At 46.1% G+C, this 19658-nt stretch overlaps 1 protein-coding gene across 1 annotated transcript in view; it reads right to left on the bottom strand.

Annotated features, from left to right (window-relative positions):
* Positions 1-19658, bottom strand: part of LHX1 (LIM homeobox 1) — a 59242-nt gene that overhangs the window by 21127 nt on the left and 18457 nt on the right. Inside the window, exons 2-3 of the mRNA XM_084823404.1 lie at positions 17391-17617; positions 10640-10917 (exon numbers count right to left, since the gene is read on the bottom strand). Of these exons, the coding sequence (XP_084679530.1) occupies positions 10640-10917; positions 17391-17617 (505 nt within the window). The remainder of the gene's footprint in view (positions 1-10639; positions 10918-17390; positions 17618-19658) is intronic.

Below are 19658 nucleotides of genomic sequence, written 5' to 3'. Positions count from 1 at the left end.
TATCCATTGAACCCCATGAATCACTCTCATTGATTTTAGTGAATCCTCAGAACATTCCGAAGAAGCGGATTGGATGGCAGACGTTCCATGATCCGAAGTACGGATAAAGGAGAGCACCGCATGTAAACAAACAGGGTGATAATGACCAGGAAATGTGGGACAAGGAAAATGATAGAGCCACTTTAGGAATGAAGGTGGGAAGGGAATGCGTGGAAAATAATCTAAACAATAATCTTCACACCAGCAACAAAGAGGCTCATGACACCTTAAATGTCAATAAATATATCGCGTTCCTTTTCATTTATTTTGCAATTTAGCTCCCCTAAGGATCTTTTCCATATGTGACCACATCTACAAACTGGAGTACACAATGAATTCTGCCAGCAACCCTGCTTTCCACACTGCTAATCATCCTCCAGCTCCATAATACCCTATTTGATTTTAAAGGGAATCTCTCCCCATTCTGGATTTTTTTTTCTTTTGCAAAGAATCACTCGCATCATGGTTTTCTGCAAATAATTAAAAAAAGAGGTCATTTATCGTCAGGGTCACTAGGAAGGTGGAGAGGAGAGGATGATTCATTATTATTTATTAAATTGGGAGCAAACATGTAGCCAGAGTTCAAATCCCAACCCCGGGGAGCAGAGTTCAAATCCCAACTCAGCCATGAAGCTCGCTGGGTGACCATTTTGTTAGCTCTTGGCCTAAGCTACCTCACAGGGTTGTTGTAAGGATAAAATAGGAGGGGACTCGACTTCTCAGTAGGGCTAAAAATCTTAGGGTGCAATCTTATGCATGTTTGGATAGAAACAAGTCCTACAACTCCCAACATTCCTAAGCCAACATAGCTGGCTGGGAATGTTGGGAGTTGTATTCCTGCATTGAGCAGGGGGTTGGACTCGATGGCCTTGTAGGCCCCTTCCAACCCTACTATTCTATGATTCTATGATTCTATGATTCTATGATTCTATGATTCTATGATTCTATGTAGGAGTTTTTTCTGTCTAAATCAATGTGCATAGGATTGTGCTCTTATAAAACAAAGAATATACTGCAGCCTAGGGTCAGAAACAATCAAATCCAAGAAACCAACCCGACACACCACAATTAAAATCATTACAAAGATAAACAGCCGCAGCACTAAAGACAAGAACACAACAACCGATCCTTAAATTCAGCAAAGAGGCAGGACCACTTGTCAATGGCCCTCATGAATTAGAAGCCCTTAGCCAGGCTTTGACAAGTCTTTAGGGAGCATTCTTTGTAAGACCGTGTGGTGGTGGGATTCCACAGTGTAGGGGCAACCACCAAAAAGGCCCCGCTTTCTGTTTTTACTTCTGCAGCACTAGGTATCACTGGATGAGGGCCTCCCCAGATGCTTAGAAATGTGGTGGGTAAGATGTCATCCTTCAGGGAGCTAGTGTAGTGCAGGAGTGGGCAAAAGATGGATCGGGACCTTCTGTCTAGGTGATTTGCAGTAGATCTGCAAGATTTTTGTTGTTCTGACCCCCACTGTTTAACAATAGAACAATAAATAGGTTCTTCCTTAAACTAAAACTAGGGTCCTGAAACAAGTAGAGTTTGTGGGTGGGTGAGAGGAATCAGGAGTGGATTTTAGTGTGAAAGGACCATGAGCTCAGTTCTGGGGCTGAAAACAAATTCTCGGGCTCAGAGGCATCCTGTTCCTTAATCCGAAGGTGTTTGTCTGCTCTGTGTAACCACTGTTTTGCACTTAGGGAGCTCCCTTCTATACTGCCAGACCCTTGGAACATTTACCCCAGTACTGTTGACACTGATTGGCAGCATCTCTCCAGGTTTTTTAGTCAGGAGGTTTTCCTGTCCTACCTGGAGATGGTGGAGATCAAACCTGGGACCTTGAATATGTAAAGCTGGTGCTCTGCCACTGAGCTATGATCCTCCCCCTAAGAATAAAGTAAGATTCTAGTCCTCATAGACTTGCATGAAGGGCTGATATAAATAGGAACACAGGAAGCTGCCTTAGATTGAGTCAGACGCTTGGTCCATTTAGCCTAGTATTGTCATTACTGACTGGCAGCGGCTCTCCAGGGTTTCAGGCAGGATTCTTTCCTAGCCCTACCTGGAGAAGCTGGGGATTGAACCTGGGACCTTTTGCATGCAAAGCAAGGGCTCTACCACTGAGCTATGGTCTCTCCCTTACTGCACCCAGTATTTCCAGGAGGACTCCCATCCAAGTACTAACCAGACCTGACCCTGCTTATCTTCCGAGATCAGACGAGATCCTGGATGTTCAGGATGGTATGTTAGTGGGTCTCAAGTCTCCCATAAAAAACAAAACAAAATAGATCCCACAAGTCTGAGGTCTACCTGCCCCTGGTGTAACATAACAGTTTATTTGTTTATTTATTTATATACATGCATTAAAATTGATAAATGTACGAGTTGCCTTTTGGCCCTAATAGGCCCCCCAAGGTGACTTATAGTTAAAACTTGGAAAACACTAAAAATGTTAAAATAGATCAAACTGCAGATGAGAAGAATCTGGTTAAACTCTCTCCTTAGGCAAACCCTGCCTTGTAATATTGACATAAAGCCCTTTTCCCTTTGCCTACTCATGACTGGAGACAGGGGCCTTTTCAGTTTTAGCATCTGGTTATGGGACTCCCCCACCCAGGAGACTTGTCTGTTACCATCTTTATTTTCTTTTTGGCATTAGGTGAACACATCCTTAATTGCACCCAGGCCTTTTAGTTCTGTGTCTATTTTGTGCTGGATCTTTTACTTGCCTGCTCAGTTTTGTTGCATTGGAGTTTTATGTCATTTTGCTAAGATTATTTTGTAAGCCGCTGAGAGAAGCATGGCTGAAGAGCGGCTAATAAATATTTTTTTAAAAAGAAATGAACGGCACTGATCTTCTTGACATAGTTGTTGTAAGGATTCCTGGGATAGTGTATGTGAAGTGCTTTACTCAAAAAGTGTAACTAGTATTGGTAGAAGCAGTAGAAATACCCAGATCGTAGGCAGGATGGAATTGGCAAATACGTTCTGGAAATCAAGGGGGGTTGGAAGCCATGAACTTCAAAGAGGAGAGGAGGTGAGAGAGATTATCACCTCTGGAGGTTGAAATCTTTGCAACCTTGAGTAACATTCCCTCCAGAAAGTTCCTGTCTGGGTTATCCAGAAGTGATTTGAAACTGGTTTCCCATCCATGTTTCTTACATCCTCAGCCAATCTGAGTTTTCCAGTAACCCCTCCCCCACACCCCTCTGAAGAAAAAGAATGTTGAGCTTACGTCAGGTTGTCACCTATTTTCAAGCAGTGCTCCTGTGCCTTTAACGGTTGTGTGACACATACATCTTTCCCCCCTGCATGGACATGCAATTATGGGGGGTTGGTTTGGGGAGATCACCTGTTGAATGTCTGCCTGCTAAAGGCACATGAGCTTTACAAGGAATAAGGTGGAAATTTCAACTTGAACATAAGACTTATTCCACACACAAGAGCTGAATCTATTCAAACATAGTAATTATTATCACACAACAACAGTAACATCCCTTGGGCTGCCTGCTTCCCAGCCAGCCACCGTAGCCATACTTTTAACAACAGCCACAGTAGATGTGCTTATGCTTTCATGTTTACCTCCATGCTGTGAAATCAGCTTCACTTGGTATGCCGATTTCTGCACATCGGGCTGCTGTTTAAACGCACAAGAGCAGGGCAAGTGGTTTTATTCTGGTCAGCTGGCAATCTTACACAACACTGCAAACTATCTCTGTCACATACACACATACACACACAAAATCTTTAATAAAAAATTACGCAAGCCATATATGATTACTGCAGGTTCTTTCCCCCCCATTTTGTTTCACATGTAAATCAACACACATTCAATTATACAAAATTAGCCATAGACGTTTCTCTGTCTCAAGTGTATGTGCATATACACAGAAGCTCACGCTGCCCCAATCCAGCAAATCTTGACCACAACTAAGGGACCAGTTCGCACATAAATATTGTTTTGCTTGATCGCTGTTATTGTCAAGCAATGACTTGTTAAATGGGCAGCCTTCTCAGGCAGATGGTGGCCCATTTCGTTCAGTTCTCATCACCTCAGACATAAATGCTTTCTAATGGAGTCTGTTCACACATGCAGCTGCTACCCCTCAACTTCAAGTAGTAGAGAGATAACAGCATTGCACACCCATGTGTCAATCTGCTAACACAACATCCTTCCTATGCACATTTCATCAGAGGGAAATCCCACTAAATTCAAATGGGATTTATTTTCTAGTAAGGGTGTTCAGGATTACAGCCTAAATCCCATAGAAACTGATGAGATTTATAGCTCGATTTGAACTGACTTTACTTGAAGGTAGGAGCTGATCTACAACACAGGCAAGAATGGAGTGGTAGCAGAATTCTGGGCGGAACAGTTTCGGTGTGGACAAGGGGGGTTGTGTTCTTTCATGCTCCCCCACCCCACATCCAGACTAAACCAAACTCCCTGTATGTAGGGAACAAGTATAACTGAGACAAACGTTCTGCATGGCTCTCCTCCTGCAGGAAGATTTGTGGTATGTGTGTGAACATATCACAAATATTTTAAAAATAGGAGTTTTCCCCTGCAGCCTGAAGTGGTACAGGCCAACTGGCTGGGGCATGCCGGGAGCTGTAGGCCTTTTTTCTGTCTGAACATGCATAGGGTTGCCCCCTTAAACTGGTATTAAGGATGTAATAAAATATAATTATTTATATGGGGCATGCCAGGAGTTGTAGGCCTTTTTTCTGTCTAAACATGCATAGGGTTGCACCCTTAAATTGGTATTAAGGATGCAATAAAATATAATTATTTATATGGGGCATGCTGGGCGTTGTAGGCCTTTTTTCTGTCTAAACATGCATAGGGTTGCACCTTTAAACTGGTATTAAGGATGCAATAAAATATAATTATTTATATGGGGCATGCCGGGAGTTGTAGGCCTTTTTTCTGTCTAAACATGCTAGGGTTGCACCTTTAAACTGGTATTAAGGATGCAATAAAATATAATTATTTATATGGGGCATGCCGGGAGTTGTAGGCCTTTTTTCTGTCTAAACATGCATAGGGTTGCACCTTTAAACTGGTATTAAGGATGCAATAAAATATAATTATTTATATGGGGCATGCCGGGAGTTGTAGGCCTTTTTTCTGTCTAAACATGCATAGGGTTGCACCCTTATACTGATATAATGGAGTCTTCCCCACCCTGGTGCTTTTCAGATGCTTTGCACTAACATTCTCATCATCCCCAGCCAGCCCACATATACACATGATGTACACATTACTGAACTAGATGGACCAAGGGTCTGACCTGGTGAAAAGAAGGCACTTGTAAATAAGACAAAGGAAAGATTCAGTATAAGGCAGATTCCTATGTTCCTAAATGCTTTGCCCATGATAAACCTTGCAAAGCACATGTAATTCCCTTTTATGGTTAGGTCTACATGATGAACTTAAGATGGTCCAGTTGAATTGCTTCTCTGTAAGGATGCTCAGACTCTAGTTCTCTTAGAACAGCCTTTTTGTATTCTGGTGCCCCCCAGCTGTGTTGGGTATAATTCCCAGCTAGCTGGGCATTTGGCCATGTTGGCTGGGGATTATGGCAGCTGTAGTCCCAGGCTGAGGAAGGCTGCTTAAAGGCCTAGAATCCCTAGCATAGGCTCTCAGCTCCCCCTTGCGAAACAACGGCTCCTAGAAAACACGGAACAGGCTGTGGTTTGCAGCGTTGCGGCATTTCCGCAAGTGACACAAAGAAGGTCTCTTAATCGGAAATGGGGCACCTGGGAATGGGGTGATCCCAGGATTCCATCCACCGATTAGTTCTATCATCGGTACATCCTACCCATCCAATGCCGGCTTTGCATTCGAAGAACGGATGTGGTGAAATGCCGATAGCGAAACAGGATTCTGTACTGCATTTTCTACTGCGTAGGAGGGATGTGATGTACTTAGTACACTTCCATTTTGTGTTCTTCCTGTCCAATGTGGAGAGTGGCTGGCATGGGGCTCCCCGTGGACTCCCGTCCAATTCAGCACCACATCTGCTGAGATTTGGCAAGGCTACGACATCAGATGCTCCCACACCGTTCTCTGGCCCATAGAAGCGTAACGGCGGCAGGGTCTCAGAGGTCAACTAGTTCAGGGGTGGGCCAATTCAGGCATGCGAGATTTACTTTTACTTTTACTTTCCCTAGAACCAACTGGAGCCTGGTACAAAAAGTGTGCACTTAGAATTAAAGAATTCAGAGTCCGGGAGTTTTGAGGACCAGACTGAACAGACCTCACAGTCCTTCCGCACAAAAATCTATTCCCGGTCACTCTAAAACAGGGCTGTAGAGCTTAATGCCTGGGGGCCAAATCTGGCCTTCCTGCATTCCTGATCCCCCCCCCACAAGAGTTCCCCAGATAACCCCATGCCCTTTCCCCAACCACTAATAATTTGGTAGTTTCCCAGCTTTCGTGCAGGTCCCCCCTATACGAAATGGTTGACATGCCTCTCCCAAGGCTGAATTTCTGGCAGTAAGAGCTTGACACTAAAATATGCTGATATTTTTGGCAATTTTGACCCTGCTCCCTTTTGCATTTGGCCCCGCCCACCACTGGAACTTGGCCTCAGAGAGCTTCTCCGAAAATTAATTCTGTCTTCAGTCAGAAAGAGGTCCAACACGCTTGCCCTAAAAGCTTTCTTTGTGTCAGCACTACCATTAAGTTTGGGGGGGGGGAGTTCTTTTGTCGCTGCTATTGCTAAACAATCGAGAGTCAGAAATCCTTGCTGATCTACTGCAAAACACTCAGAGATCTCATTGTAGATCCAGAGCTACATTCTAGCACACCTGATCTAGTCCAACCGTTGTCCTCAATGTAGGATCCTCAATGCAGGATGCAACTGCATCGTCACTGACAGATGGCCAACCCGTCTCTGCTGAAATACTTCCAGTGAAGTAGAGCCCACCACTTCCAGAAACAATTTGTTCCCCTGATGAACAGCTCTTACCATTAGGTCGTTTCTGCTAACGTTTAGCCAAAATCTGCTTCCCTGAAATGTCCAGCCATTGGTTCCAGCCCTGCCCTCTGTGCCCTTGGAAGGGCTGTATAGATTTTGTTAGATCCGTTCTGTCTGTATTTCACGGATCGTCAAACATCTTTTACTTCCATCATTTGCTCATTGACGGAATCGGAATGTACAAGAATGTTGTTCGACGTGCGCAAGTGCGCGTTAGTGTGAGTGCGCATTAGCGGTAATGCACATTAGCGCAAGTGCGTGCGAGCATTAATGCACATTAGTGGAAGTGTGCATTAGCATGAATGCACATTAGTGCAGGTGTGCATTAGTGTTAATGAGCATCAACACAAGTGCACATCAGGGTTATGTGTGTTACTGCAAGTGCAGATTTGTGCAAATTCCCCCCAAAAGTGAAAAAATGGCCCACAAGTCTGTGGAATCCATGCAACTTGGAAAAAGCCAGGTTGCTGTGGAATCTCCAGGTCGGATTCATAGAAATCCAAACTCGTTTGAATCTGTTATTTCTCTGACTTCGCTAGCCCTAGGGGTCTGCAAGTGGCCTCCCCCTGAGCCAAAACCGGACCCTCGATTGTCAAAGCCATTTTATAGAATCATAGAGTTGGAAGAGGCTTCAAAGTTTCCCTAGGTACTCCCCTTGCAGGGTATCCACCGCTACAGCTAATACCTTGATAGGTGGCCATCCAGTCTCTGCTTAAAAACCTCTGATGAAGGTTTGGGGCAGAATGGGGCATGGGGCAATCACTCTGTTATCACAGTAACCCACTGGGAAAACACTGGCCATCCTTTCCCTTTAAATCATTCCACCACCTCTTGTATTTACATGCATTTAATTTCACGCATACACCATGGTGCAAGTTCCCCATACAGACTTCTCCTTCTTCCTCCCCACCCACTGAAAGCATCCCAGTATTTACTGTGCTACATAAATAAGGTTATAGAAGTTGGGTTTCTTTGGAAAATTAGAGTGCATGAAAATCGGAGTCTCTTGTAAAGATTTATCGAGACATTATAGCATCCCTCTTCTCTCTGTTAACAATTGTAATTTGTATTTTTTAATACAGTGTGGGGGAGGACCCACATCCACTCTACAAATACAGGGTTCCCAAATATTCCCCCACAACAGGGATGGGGGGACATGTGGCTGATGGGAATTGCAGTCCATCAACATCTGGAGGGCCACACCTTCCCCACCTCTGCCCTACAACTTTAAATACTTTTCCACAACTGGAGGAAAAGTAGTGGATGTTTCTCCTGCCCATTTTTCTGACCTGCTGGGTCTTTTCATCCACATTCTTGCCTGCCTATGACAGTGAGCAGGAGGCCAGAAGCGTTGCACAAGCGAGAGGAAGAGATGTCAGCACATGAGAAGCTACCTTGTCCCCCCCCCCGCTCCCCCCCCAGGACAGTAGCACTTTTAAGGGGAATCTGGAGGTGGCCATTTAGAGAGGGGACTCCAGTTGGACTACAACAGGGGTGTTGAACCTCTCTAAGCCAGAGGGCCGCATTCCATTCCAGAGAAGCTCTTGGGGGCTGCATTCCAGTGGTGGGAGGGGCTGAAGCAAAAGGGGCCTATAAAATACCAACCTATTTTAGCTTCAAGCCTTACTGTCAGTAACTAAGCCTTAGGAGAGGCATTTCGACCTTTTAGAATGGGGGGAAACCATGCAAAAGCCGGGAGACCACAAAATGAATGGTGGTCAGGAGGAAGGGGGGTGGGGGCAGGGGAGGAGGCATGGCCATCGGGAACCCCTGTGGGGCAGACTGGAACCTCAGCTGTATTCAACATCCTTGGGTTGTGACTACCATAATGGCCATTGGGAAGGTTGTTTTAGGGTTTTCCCATCAGCTGCTACTTGATCCTTTCTGAACTATGGTGCAACTGCATAACTTAACCGTTATGGCTTCCCACAAGGAACTCTGGGAATCGTAATTTAAGAGGGTATTGAAACTTCTTTGTTAGCAATGACTAATTTAGCCAGTTCCCGGAGTGACTTGTGGGGAAACCCTTGGAAGATGAACCAGGTCTAAGCTTCAGAGAGAAACTGCTTTCACTGACCTGCTGGAAGTTGATTCTGCTTGGGACGTCATACGTGCGCTGGGTGACACAAATGCATCCTGCTCAATCTCTTCCCCAGCCCACCGCCTTACAGATGGTTTTCACTACAACCCCCATCACTCACAACCATTGGCCATGCTGGTTGCAGATGATGGGAACTGTAGTCCAAAAACATCTGGTGGGCACCACATTGGGGAAGATTAGAAGTGATGCTCCTGGATGCTCTGTCCCGCGCACACACCTGGAGTCACATATTTTCGGTCACAATAATCCACAGGATAAAATGGCACCCTAGAATCATGGACCTGGAAGGGACCCTGGAGATTAAGCAAGCCCCTGCTTAGTTCAGGAATCTTGCTGCTACAGAATTCCTGACAGATGGCTGTCCAGGCTCTGCTTAAATTCCTCCAGCAAAGGAGATCCCACCACCTCCCAAGGCTGTGTGTTCCACCACTGAAAAGCTCTCACTGATAGAAAGTTTCTCCTAATGTTTAGCCGAAATCTGCTCCTCTGCAATTTGGTTCTAGTCCTGCATGCTGGAGCAATGGCTGCTTACCTTCTTCCCCAAGCATATGAAGCAAACAAGGACAGTGAGAAGTCATAGCATCCATCACAAAGGTCTGGTGTATCCCCAACATGTGCTAGGCCCTCTCTTGCTAGGTCATGAAAAATCATGACGGCCAGCACATTAAGAAGACAAAACAACCCTGCATTTGATCGCAGGAAGAAGATACATCAAAGCATTATCTGAGTCTACGCAATGTAAGAATCGCCTTGGTTATGTGCTATGATAGGTTGTGAGATATCAAGGAGGCCACTAACATTTCTCTTGGGGTCTTGTAAGAATGACGTGAGAAAAAATCAGACTGCACTTAGATTACACTTCATTCTTTTGAATGAAGGGCTAGATAAAAGTATAATAAATACATTTGCTCACATTCATACCTTTTCTCTCCTCCCTTTATCATGTTCACCCCTGCCATAATGTAAACTGGAAGCTCTTTCAGTGTGGAGAACTCTTTTTGCTTAGGAAAATCTCCTGCCTGATGAAACCCTGGAGAGCCATGGCCAGTCAGTGTTGACAATTCTGGGCAAGATGGACCAACATAAGGCAGCTTCCTGTGTTCCCATTTCAACCAACCCTTTGTTCAGAACCACAAGGACTAGAATCTTACTTTATTTTTAGGGGAAGGTTCATCGCTCTGTGGCAGAGCACCAACTTTACATGTTCAAGGTCCCAGGTTCGATCTGTGGCATCTCCAGGCAGGGCTGGAAAAACTCCTGCCTGAAACCCTGGAGAGCCGCTGCTGCCAGTCCGTGTCGACAATACTGGGCTAGATGGACCCAGGGCCTGACTCTGAATAGGGCAGCTTCCTATGTCTTTGCCTCCAAACTTGGCCCACACTGATCAGTCTTATACAATGCCAGAGGGTGCTTGGGATATCGGAGACTCCACTGCCCCTGGGATTCATAACCCCGTTGCCCCGCCCAGCCTGGATTTTCCCGATGGGTTCCCACGTCACAGGTCTGGCACTAGTACCTGTATGACTCGCATGTTGAGGCCGGTTTCCTGCGCCAGCTGCTCGCGGATATGCCGGGTGGGCTTGGGGGTGGCGGCGAAGGCGGCCTTGAGGGTCTCCAGTTGCTTGGCCTTGATGGTGGTGCGGGGCCCTCTCCTCTTGGCCCCCAAATTTTGGTCGTCATTCTCATTGCTGCCCACCTCCTTGTCAGACACATTGGCGCTCTCCGAGTCCTTGGCGTCGTCCTGGCAGGGGTCTTGGGAATCGGGTGACAGGCTGGGGTCGCTGCCGGTGGTAGCTACAGAAGCAGGACAAAAAGCCCACACATAGAAAGGATCAAGGGATTCATCATAGTACGCTATATAAATCTGTAATGTAGGGAAGGGGGAGAGGTCTGAAGACAAGATCAACAGTCCATCTAGCCCCAGGGCCTCCAATGTGGTGCCTGTCTGTAGGCCCCAATATGTCTACAGACACCTCTCTTGGTCCTCACCAGGCTCTCTGCCTCTTCTGATTTGTATTTTTACATATATTATTTTAGCATGCAACCCTACGCCTGTTTAGATAGAGAAAATTCCTGTAATCCTATGGATGTTTAGGCAGAAAAAGTTCTGAAATCCTACACATGTTTAGGCAGAAAAAGTCCTGCAATCCTATGCATGTTTAGGCAGAAAAAGTCCTGCAATCCTATGCATGTTTAGACAGAAAAAGTCTGACAACTCCCAGCATTCCCCAGCCAGCAATGGCTGGCTGGGTAATGCTGGGAGTTGTCGGACTTTTTCCTGACAAAAGTGTGTAGGACTGCACACTTAATTAAGAGTATTTTTAACTGCAAAGCAAAGCACTGCCCTCTGGCAGCCTTCTTTATTGGTGTACAAAAGAACGGTTTTGTGTTTTGGAGCTCAGACACCACTTCTGCCTTGTATTTATTAGGTTCTTGGCAAGTGACTGTTCTTTTAACATCTCCAGTTTGGCTTCTGGGAAATGAGTGCTTGGGGACTGGCCACACCCACCATGACAGCTATTTTATGAATGGACAAGCCCCACCCCCTTGGCAGCCATTTTGCGAGAGCCCCCACAACATTCTCTCAAAATTCCAAACGTCCTCAGTGACCCAAAAACGTTGGGGACCTGTGATGTAGTCTCCCAATGGGTGAATCTATCACTTTCACTTTCTCTCTTCTGTGTCTCCTCTAGACACAGCGGGACACAACCTTTACATGTGTTTATGTGAGAGTAAACACAGCGCTGTTATATAATAACATATAATAAAAACAGCACTGTTAGATTGGGTCTGCAAATCAAGTTCTAATTTGTCGTCCTTTTTCCTTGCACAAGATCACATTTCCTTTACTGTTGGAATGACTGAAATCACCGTGGTTTTAATGCTCAGCCCCAAAGACAGTTGAAGTCACTCCATCCCATTGCATGCATAAGCATGCAACTGAAGACGAGGGAAAATTCTACTGTGGTCCACCTTACAGGGCTGTTGTATGAGAGATAATGTATGTGCAGCTCTTTGATCACTCAGGAAAAGAGCTCCATAAATATTATATGTATTCAGAGGTAACAAACTCAGATTAGATGACTGCAAATATCTGCTAGAGTGCAGCACACTTCCTGTTTCTCAGTTTTTACATGTTCCAGGAGAGTAACCGTGTTTGTACGTCACAGCAAAAATGACAAAGAGTCTTGTGGCACCCTTAAAGATGAAGGGGGCAATCCTATGTATATTTAGACAGAAAAAGTCCTACAATCCTATGCATGTTTAGACAGAAAAAGTCCTACAACTCCCAGCAGGCCCAAGCCAGAACCTCAGGCCCATGGGGGTCCCAATCCAGCCCTCTGGGATTCTCTATGTGTGTGCATGCATGCATGTGTAAACGTGCATCTGCATGCATGTGTCCATGTGCATTTGTATGCATGTGCAGGCATATGTGTGCCATAAACCCCTGGGGCCAAAAATGTTGTGCACTCCTGCTCTATACACTTATCTGGAAGCATGTCAGAAGTAAGCAGGGTTTACTTCTGCGTAGACAGGGATAGGATTGTGCAGTTACAGTAAGAACATCAGAAAAGCCCTGCTGGATCAGACCAAGGGTCCATCTAGTCCGGCATTCTGTTCAAACAGTGGATGCCCACGGGAAACCCACAAGCAGGACACGAGTGCAACAGCGCCCTCCTGCCCATGTTCCCCAGCAACTGGTGTACATAGGCTCACTGCCTCTGGTACTGGAGGTGGCACAGAGCCATCAGGACTAGTAGCCATTGATAGCCTTCTCCTCCAGGAATTTATCTCACCCCTTTTTCAAGCTGTCCAAATTGGCAGCCATTCTATAGATGTCTAATCGGAAGCAAGCCAACACCATTGAGTAGAGTGGGACTTACTCCCAGGTAAGTGAGTATAGGACTGCACCGTCTCTCAGAATTTGCTAGAGCGATGGGGTTTGGACTGCAGCGTGCCCTCTGGTTTTTGTTTGTTCGGAGGAAAACAATTTTCTCTTTTATACTCAAGAAAGGCAAAATTGTGTTAACGATTTCTCATGCTGGAGTGAAAATTGGTACTGTGTCACCCTCCCTCTTCCTCCACCGCCCCCCACCCACCCAAGAAGCCTCCACACTTTACACATGGTCGGTGACACGGGGTTGTGAAACTGACACAGACACCTCTACGCCAAGTCTGCCTGGCCAAACAAGTCCATGCCCTGCGAATTTCTTCACCCCCTCAAAAACAACAACGCCCCCCCCCAACGTTGACCCAAAGTATGTGTCTGTCCGTCTGCCGGTCTGACTATCTGTCTCTTTCTCTGAAGGTGTGTTTCTCTGATCTCCCCGCCCCGACACTTAAAAATGGAAATCCAAGGTTCCTACCAAAAGAGGTTTAAAAGGAAGGGACTCATATACACCTCTCTGGCTGCTCCTCCCAATAGTTTGCAGCGAAGTGTGGAGAGCAAATTCTGCCCCCCTTTTTCCTTTCCTCTGATCTTTTCAGACTCAGGATTCTTTAACACCCCCCAGCCCCCTCTGCCACCAACCAACAAATGAAAAGGAATGGACCCGTTTCATCAGCGACTGCAAGCAACATCAAACATTTGCCTGTGATTCTCTGCCTGTTCCTCTCTGCCTATTGAGACTTTGATTCCCATCTGTAAAGGGGGCTAGAGCCTTTTCAGAGCTCCCCTTCCCCAAATAACAAAATAGCCTCTCCCTGACTTTTCCCGAGCTCTGCACTTCGAATGAGAAAGGAAGAAAACGACAACAACTTGGTTGCATCCAGGCCTAGTCATGCTTAGAGCAGACCCACTGAAATGAATGGGTCAACTCAAGATGTACTCACTTGGGGATAAGCCCTATTGAACATGGGGATTACTTCTGGAGAGACACGCGCTGGATCAAGTCGTTAGGCAGCAATCCTATGCACGCACCCCTGGAAACAAGCCCCATTGAAAAACTGGGGGACTTGCTTTTGAATAAATGTGCTTTGGATCGCACTGAAAAACCTTGGATTGGCCTGAATTACAAAGCAGGTGGTTTGTAATTCAAGGTGGCTACATGGGGTTCCCAGGCAGTCTCCCCTCCAAGCTGCAACCAGACCCAGACCTGCTTCACTTCAACAGGGTGGTGGCCTCATGTGCCTTCAGACCATGCCCTGGGACCTCCTAATGCAATTGTACCTAAATGGAACTCAAGGTGGCTACATGTGAGTCCCAGATGGTCTCTCCTCCAAGCACTGACCAGACCCAGACCTACTGAGCTTCAGCAAGGTGGTGGCCCCGTGTGCCTTCAGACCATGCCCTGGGACCTTCTAATGTGAATGTACCTAAATGGAAATCAAGGTGGCTACATGGGGTTCCCAGGCAGTCTCCCCTCCAAGCAGCAAGCAGACCCAGACCTGCTTCACTTCAACAGGGTGGTGGCCCCATGTGCCTGGATTGCACTGAAAAACCTTGGATTGGCCTGAATTACAAAGCAGTTAAGGCTGCAATTCTTATGCACAGTTTCTTTACTTATATTCTTTATTTATTTATTATACTTGTATCCCACCTTTCTTCCATCGTGGAACTCAAGGTGGCTACATGTGGTTCCCAGGTGGTCTCCCCTCCAAGCACTGACCAGACCCAGCCCTGCTTAGCTTCAGGAAGGTGGTGGCCCCATGTGCCTTCAGACCATGCCCTGGGACCTTCTAATGTGAATGTACCTAAATGGAACTCAAGGTAGCTACATGGGGTTCCCAGGCAGTCTCCCCTCCAAGCAGCAACCAGACCCAGACCTGCTTCACTTCAACAGGGTGGTGGCCCCATGTGCCTTCAGACCATGCCCTGGGACCTCCTAATGCAATTGTACCTAAATGGAGCTCAAGGTGGCTACATGTGGGTCCCAGATGGTCTCCCCTCCAAGCACTGACCAGACCCAGACCTACTGAGCTTCAGCAAGGTGGCCGCCCCATGTGCCTTCAGACTGTGCCCCAGGACCAAGTTACTTGTGCTAAGTCTCACTGAATTCAATGGGACTTACTTTTTGAGTAGACATGTGTAGGATTGCATGCAAGTCTTAGTTCTCACTGTGCAGTCCAGGTGCAGAAATAACCCCATGGGGTGCAGTGGGCTTCCATGAAGGCTGGTGTTTCTGATGTGAATCTGCTCCGGGTTTCATTCAGAGCCAGTCAAAACTCTGAAGGCGCTCTCCAAGGTGCTTCACACCTTGGAGAGCTCCTTTAGAGTTCTGACTGGTCCTGATTGAAACCTGGAGCAGATTCACCACCCCGCTGACAGAGACACCAACGTCCACTGGTGGGCTTACTCCCAAAGTAAGGATGCATGGGGCTGCAATCTTACCTGCTAGTCAAGATGTGTAGGGTCACAGTCTGCCATTGAGTCACAACATTAGAACTCAGTCCTGAACAACTCAGTGTTCGGAACAAGTTTCTCCCGCCTGGCACTTTCTAGGTGTGTTGGACTGTACTGGTTTAATAAGGGAGGTCCTGAGAAACGTGTTGCTTTCAAAATTAACATCCCCCTTTTATAAGCTAGCCCAACACCCCAGAAAAAATCAATCAATCAATCCACGTATTTTCATTTTAAGCAGGACAGAGCAGTTCATCCCATCATCCAACCAAATGAACCCTATAAAGTTCAATGCGTCTGGAAGTGCTGAGATTGAAACCGGATTAGACCGATGGTGGTTATGTTCCAAGCACTTCTGTTAAACTGTGTCTTGGAGGCACGTCCTTCATTTCTTACTACCAGCGGTAGTGCAGGAGTTACTGCTGCAGATACAAAGCACTACAACCAATGATGTTACCAGTAGACATGTTAGCATCAACCAAAATGGCTGCAAGGTTGAACGACTGGTGGCCCTCCAGATGCTTTGGCCTACAACTCCCATGATTCTTTGCCATTGGCTATTCGGGCTAGGGCTGATGGGAGGGCCATCATGATGGCTACCCCTGGGGTAGGTGAAGTTTCCCTCAACAAGTAATTTAACATTTTCCAGTAGCTAACAACGCAATCCAATAAATGTCTGCTCAGAAGCAAGTCCCACTCAGGGCATTTTCCTGCCTGAGGCGATAAACAATATGACACCTCTTCTAGCTGACAAATAGTCAGCTGGACTGGCAGATGAATCTGCCTTCAATACTTATGAAGAGACAGATTCTCCACTGCAACGGAAGGCAGCAGGGTAATCTATGGGGTGCAGAGCGGGCCATGTGAGGCACAGCTCTCTCCTCCCGCACCTTGCTGCCGCCTCCCCGCATCTGCCACCTGAGGTGTCTGCTTCACTCTCCCTAATGGTAGGGATGGCCCTGGTCCCACTGAATTCAATCTGGCTTAGTCTCAGGTCAGTGGGTACAGGTTTGCTCTGTAAGGCTGTATTCTTAAACCCATTTGCAAGGGCAGTGTTGGGCAACAAGTAAGTCCCACAGCGTCTAGAGGATACACAGAAGAGACAAAAAGTGAAACTGAAAGATTCACCCATCTGTAGACACGGGTCCCCAAACTTTTGGGGTCAGTGGGAACATTTGGAATTCTGAGAGAGGAGCGTGGGTGCTCTCACAAAATGGCTGCATGGGGGTGGGGCTGGCCCATTTATAAAATAGCTACCATGGTGGGTGTGGCCGGTCGCCAAACACTCCTTTCCCGGAAGGCAAATTGGTGAGACAAAACGAAAAACAACTCGCCCAAGAACCTAAGTGCAAGGCAGAGGTGAGGGCTGAGCTCCAAAAGCCCTTATTTGAACCCAAATAAAGATAGTGCTGGAGGGAAGAACTTCACTCTTCAGCATGCCAGCCTCCCTGTTAAACATATTTCTAACAACAAAAATCTTACAAAATACAATAAAAATCAGGAGTATTAGGAAGCCGGGTGGGTGCAGAGAGAATTGTCCACGGGCTAGAATATATTATGCCAGCTAAGGGTTAGAAATCCTTGCTGATTTACTACAAATCAAAGAACGATCTACTGGTAGTTCTAGTAGTTTCTACTTTCTGCCCACCCCTCTTCTAAGCTAATGGCCAACTTCTCGAAAGACAGTGTAGAAATGCCACAGTTTCCAGTCTTCCTCGCTGTAAGAAAAGGTTTTCAGTCTTTTGTGCTGTTTTTTTATATATATACAAGCAGGCATTTTAATGATCTAATAATGTGCAGTTGGAAATGATCCCCTCCCCCAGCTTTTGCTTTGGACTGATAAAGGAAAAAAAAGCCTGCTAGGGTGGGGAGGAGTCTCTTTCCCTGCTGCATCGTGGTTCTGTGGGTAGCCCATGCAGCTTCTTACCTGAGTGCAAACTGTTCTCTTTGGCAGTGCTGCTGTTGCTCAGGTAATCTTCTTTGCAGACAAACTTGTTCTCGTCTATGATATAAAGTTCCTCACCGGTGGAGAGCTGCTTGTTGCACATCATGCAGGTGAAACAGTTCAAGTGAAAGACTTTGCTCCTGGCCCTCCTGACCAGGTCACTGGGGGAGATACCCTGCGCACAGCCGGCACACTTGGTACCAAAACACCTGGATGAAGGTGAGAGAGAGAGAGAGAGAGGGAAGGGGGGGGGGAGAAAAAACCAGACCAGAAGTAAAACTGAGCAGGAAAGAAGTCAGAAAGAAATTGAAACTGACCAGAGCTCAGAGGATTGCTGGACTGCAGGTACGGATGTGCAGATGTTGTCAAATCTTTCCCACCTGCTTCGCGGATTGCCAGGCATCTTTTGTTCCATCGTATGCTCGTTGACGGAATGTGTGAGAATTTTGTTCTATTTGCGCAAGTGTGAATCTGTGCAAATCCCCCCCTCGAGTAAAAACAAAAACAAAAAATGGGTTCCTATATTCACAGAATCTGCACGATTCGGAAAATGCTGGTCCCCTACAGAACGCCCGGGTCAGATTCCTAGAAATCCGAACTCGTTTGAATCCGTTGTGGATTTCTTTGACATCCCTAGTTAGAGCACAGTCATAGGAACATTGGAGGGTGCCTTATAACCCTTAGTCCATTTAGCTCAGTATTGTCGACACGGATTGGCAGTGGCTGTCCAAGGGCTGTTTTCCACCTCAGTCCTACCTGGAGATTGGACAGATCTGTCTGTTTCACTTTCTCCTGCATTTGAAATGTTAAAATCTCAAGTTCTTTCCATCGCAAATATAAAGATCATTGCAAATTTTGGTCCATTCTGATCAAAACTAAACTGAAACAAAATCCTCAGCCATCTGCTCTAGCTAAATTCAACAGATACCGCCATTCCCAGCATGGAAAGGTACGTGCCTGCCAGATAGCTGTTAAACTTGAGGCACCCATCAGAAAAAAAGATATGGTAACCCTAATTCAGCACTAACCTGGTTGAATACACAGGGTTTCAAACCCAGATTTTAAAGAGGTAAATGCTCAAAGATTGGATGGACAGATTTGTCACTTTTTCTCCTACATTCAATTTTTTTTTTTTGAAATCTCAAGTTTTTTCCATCCTGACTATAAAGACATTTGCACATTTTGCTAAATTCTTATAAAAAAAATTAATGGAAACCAAATTCTCAGCCATTCCCGAATTTGTACCCAGGACCTTCTGCATGCAAAGCATGTGGTCAACCACTGAGCGATAGTCCTTCCCCTAAAGAGAAAATAAGGTTCTGGTCCTCATGGTCTAAAATTTAGAAGTCTTTTGAATAGCCATGCGTGGAATTGAGCTGTGCTTTGTCTCTCGGTGGGAAAATGTTCAAATTGGTATGTCTGTGTGTTTGTGGGTGCACAGAGATGTATGCACATGTGAGGCTTCTGGTATACCCCAAATACAGCCCTCAGGGCCAAAAATGTTGTGCTCCCTTGTTCTAAATAAAGGGCTGATTTAAACAGGGACATAAGAAAGGGTCATGTATCAGGCCAGATCACTGAAATATGTGGCCCAGGAAGGTAGATCTCCAGATGTTTTGGACTTCAACTCCCAGAAGCCCCAGCCAGCTTGGCCAATGGTCAGGAATTCTGGAAGTTGGAAGTCCCAAACATCTGGAGATCTTTTGGCCCACCCTTGATCATGCCCAGTTTTGCCAACATTGATTGGCAGCAGCTCTTCAGGGTTTCAGACTGGAGTCTTTTTACCAGCCCTAACTGGGAATTGAAGCTGGGACCTTTTGCTTGCAAAATGTGTGCTTTACCACTGAGCTATAGCCCCTTCTGCAAAATCCTGTCTCTGTTTACTCAGAAGTAAGTCCCACTGTGCTCAGGGGAGTTTACCCCCGCGTAAGTGGGTCTAGGACAGTAGTCGTGGGCTGCAACTTTGAACACATGTAGGGCACGATAGAATGCTGGGAGTTATAGGACTTTTTTCTCTGTCTAAACATGCATAGGATCGCGCCCTTACTGGACTAAAGTCCCATTGAACACAGAGAGAGTTATTTCCAAGTAAACATGTACAGGATGGCTTTCTAAGTATGCTGCAGCCTACACAATGAAAAGTTTTGTGGCATCTTAACAATTAACACATGGATGTTGGCAGAGAGCACACTTCCACAGGAATTAATTTATTTTTACTTATTTATAAATTGATGAGTCACCTTTCAGCCC

The sequence above is a fragment of the Heloderma suspectum genome, chromosome 16 (assembly GCF_057233095.1).
Source record: "Heloderma suspectum isolate Gila_16-S chromosome 16, 16-S_ref, whole genome shotgun sequence".
In the NCBI taxonomy this organism is placed as follows: domain Eukaryota; kingdom Metazoa; phylum Chordata; class Lepidosauria; order Squamata; family Helodermatidae; genus Heloderma; species Heloderma suspectum.
Note: the sequence above shows the minus strand (reverse complement) of the source record. Positions and strands in the feature narration are given on the sequence as shown.